Raw genomic sequence first — 3,264 nt, 5'->3', positions numbered from 1 at the left:
CCGAGCGTAGGTGTTCTGCAAAGCGGTCCCCGAGTCTCCGCTTGGTTGCATCCAGTTTTTATGGAACTTATAGTGTGTAATTGTGCAGTAACCATCAGAAGAGCATTGGATGCTAATGTTTCTTCCTCGAGGCACAACTTATAATTCTCATTTCCACCCTACTCTACTGCATACCGGCTAAGTTTATTCTCAGCATCTCAGAGACAGAAACATGCAAGACATAAGCTCACCATCCGAGTCAGAGGCAGCTCGGAAGATCAGGTAACTACTGGGCAGCGGCTGTGTTATCGATCCCACGTTCTCACCTTTTGGACCCTGGAAAAGACAGGCCTACACTTAATATAAGGATGGATGATGTTGCAGAAAGAGAATTGGTTGACATTTTTCTGTCAGTTGGTCACAAACATCATTTGGCAGTGAATGTTTCTTTAGGACATGTAGGTGAGGGCTAAACCCTCCTCTGGCATCTGACACAGTGTTAGAACCAGGACTTCCTCTGGAAATGCAGCCCGAGGAGATCCAATTGATCTTTATGAATGTAGACATCACTGGCTAAGCCAGAATTTATTGCTATTCCCTCATTACCCAGGGAGCAGTAAAAAAAAAGTCAACCACAATGTTGTAGCTCTGGGAGTGCAATGAGCTAGATGGATTTTTACAACAATCAACGGTGGTTACATGGTCACCATTCTACTAGCTTTTTGCTTCAAATTCCGGATTTTTTTTGTATTGAATTCAAAATTTCACTATCTGCAATGGTGAACATATGCCTAGGGCTCTGGGTTACTGACCCAGGGACATTACCACCATAACACCACCACCACCACTGTTGGTACGTATTTTATAAAAAAAGCATGCAGACACTGGCATTCAATTTGGGAAACATGTTAGTCTGACTTCTGGATTGTTGTCTCAAAAATGAAATGACTCTAGTTGCACAGACTGGTTGAACTTCCATTCTGGCACATGAATCCAGGACTGTTTATTGTGGGCTCATTTCAGTGTACTGGTGATAGCCTTGCTTCAATATCAGCGCAGTAAGGTAAAGGAAGTGGCACTGCTGCTTCGAGCAGACCAGCTGATACATCGTTTCCCCACAACTATTTGAGAATTCAAAATGCTGAAGTAGCAAAGTGAACAACTATCATTGCGTCTCTTTCCAGTCACAGAGGTGAAGTCTGAGCTTTCTAAACATCAAAGCAGTTTCCTCAATCTAACCTGTGCAGATCCTCCCCAAACTGCAGCAAAGGTCCAATGCTAGAAACTTGAATTTATATGTCAGAAAACTAAGCACACATTGTCACTCTGCTGTCAGCACTGGAATGGTTCAATCTTCTTTTCAATGTAAACATGATAGATTCCACAGCAACAAGAGCTAACGCAGTTCCATAAACATTGCAGCATTAGCAAAATAACACTATTGTGTCCACGGCATACATCTAATCCTCAGATGGACAGTAAAAATGGATGTGTTCAGAGAGAGAGAGTGTGTGTGTGTGTGTGTGTGTGTGTGTGTGTGTGTGTGTGTGTGTGTGTGTGTGTGAGAGACAGTGAGAGAGAGAATGCATCATGCCAGTTACTCTAAGGTACATTAGACCAGATGGATGCAGCCAATGTGAGATTGTGAGGGCTGAGTTTCAGCTTACAGTGTGTATGAAGCTTCAGCTCACAGACATGTGATGTACAGCAATTTAACCATTTGGTTCTTCAGTCTTTTCAGCAGCATTAAACTGAAAGGAACTGGAATTGAGAAATTTAAGGTTCAGTCAATACACTCCACTTGCCCATACTTACTCTCAGAATGAAGTATGAATTTAGTCCTATTTTCCCATTCTTTCCCGTAAGTGATTGGAAAAGACAATTTTTTTTTAAAAAACGTGTGTATTTGTCTCTTTCTGACCAACCCGGTTTCTGGTTAGATGGCTCCTGCTCTATTTCTTCCCTCTAGTCAGCCAAAGAAAGTAGTTTTTCCTTTGTAACCCATTACTTATAAAGACTGATGGATGTGACAACTTGACTTGTGCACAACTCACGGACAGTAATCAAGAACTACCTTTACGACTTTCATTTTTAGGACAAACCATGTGGTTACTTGAATAGTATTACTATTCGCTTTCTTTCCTGCTACGACGTAAGAGAATGCAAGCTTACTCCAGCATCCTAAACTGTAGAACCTTTCTACAGGGCCTGTAAGTTTTTTGAGGCTTTATCTAGTCCTGCGGCATTGAAATATCCTCTCCTCTGTCCTTTTTCCTTCAAGGGAGGCCCTGAATCTGTGGCACACTGGAAAGATATTACCTTCACTGCCCAGATGGATTGATCCAGAGGATGGAAAAGTTTGAAACAGAAGCCATCTTTTTTGGACGGTCTTTCAATGAGCTCGCAGGTGTTGAGAAGGATGGTCCCCACCCACTGGCCGATGTTGGGTGTTTTGTAAATGAGCAGAACGCCAGGTTTGAGCACACACCAGAATTTGGTCCAGCTCTTCAAAGTACCTCGAATCTGCAAGCAAAATTGTGGGTCATTGCTCTTCAATTGATACAACAAAACTGAGAATAACGTTTTGAACCACAATGCATGGAACTTCTGACTGCAGATGTGGAGTCTTTGTGTGTGATACAAACAGGGCAATGCTGCAAGAACACATGCAGTAACTCTACATTTGACTCTGCCTTCACCTGGTTATTTGACTCAGTCAGAATTAACATAAATTTTTCCACTATCAATTAAAAGCGATTCATTCTCTACATTACAGGAGTTGAGTTGTCGTACAGTGCACCAACTTTCCCTTTACCTGTCTCAGGCCCTACAGAGGCACTGATGAAACAAGCTGCAATAAAAAACAGAATCAAAATTCGAAGAAAACGTGACTTCCATAGTGGACAAGTGGCCATGGGAGTGGCAGAAGCGTGAGGACCACAGAAGTAGCATTGACATCGTGGCCCGACAGGTTTTGTGTACACAGGACCCAGAACTGGTTATGCTCTGCAATTCAACTTCATCGTGGCTGAGCAAATACATCATTGAGTTTTACCCGTATTATGCCCCATTGGTCTGTGGCACACTGGAAACATATTACAAAAAGTATATCAATCACTATTTTAAAACATACTAAAAGATTGAACTTCCACAACCCTCTTTGGTACAGAATTCTAAAGATTCACAAACCTCTGAGTAAAAAAAAAAAAAAAATTTCTCCTTGTCTCAGTCCTACATGGCATCCCCCTTTTTTTTTTTTTTTTAAATTGTTCCCCCAGTTTGAGG

General features: G+C 41.9%; 1 protein-coding gene across 1 annotated transcript in view; it reads right to left on the bottom strand.

Moving 5' to 3' along the window:
- LOC109917701 (oxysterol-binding protein-related protein 8-like) overlaps positions 1 to 3,264 on the bottom strand; it is a 131,841-nt gene that overhangs the window by 39,249 nt on the left and 89,328 nt on the right. The window contains exons 2-3 of the mRNA XM_048607285.1: positions 2,299 to 2,633; positions 231 to 315 (exon numbers count right to left, since the gene is read on the bottom strand). Of these exons, the coding sequence (XP_048463242.1) occupies positions 231 to 315; positions 2,299 to 2,633 (420 nt within the window). The remainder of the gene's footprint in view (positions 1 to 230; positions 316 to 2,298; positions 2,634 to 3,264) is intronic.

The sequence above is a fragment of the Rhincodon typus genome, chromosome 17, assembly GCF_021869965.1.
Source record: "Rhincodon typus isolate 14 chromosome 17, sRhiTyp1.1, whole genome shotgun sequence".
NCBI lineage: Eukaryota > Metazoa > Chordata > Chondrichthyes > Orectolobiformes > Rhincodontidae > Rhincodon > Rhincodon typus.
Note: the sequence above shows the minus strand (reverse complement) of the source record. Positions and strands in the feature narration are given on the sequence as shown.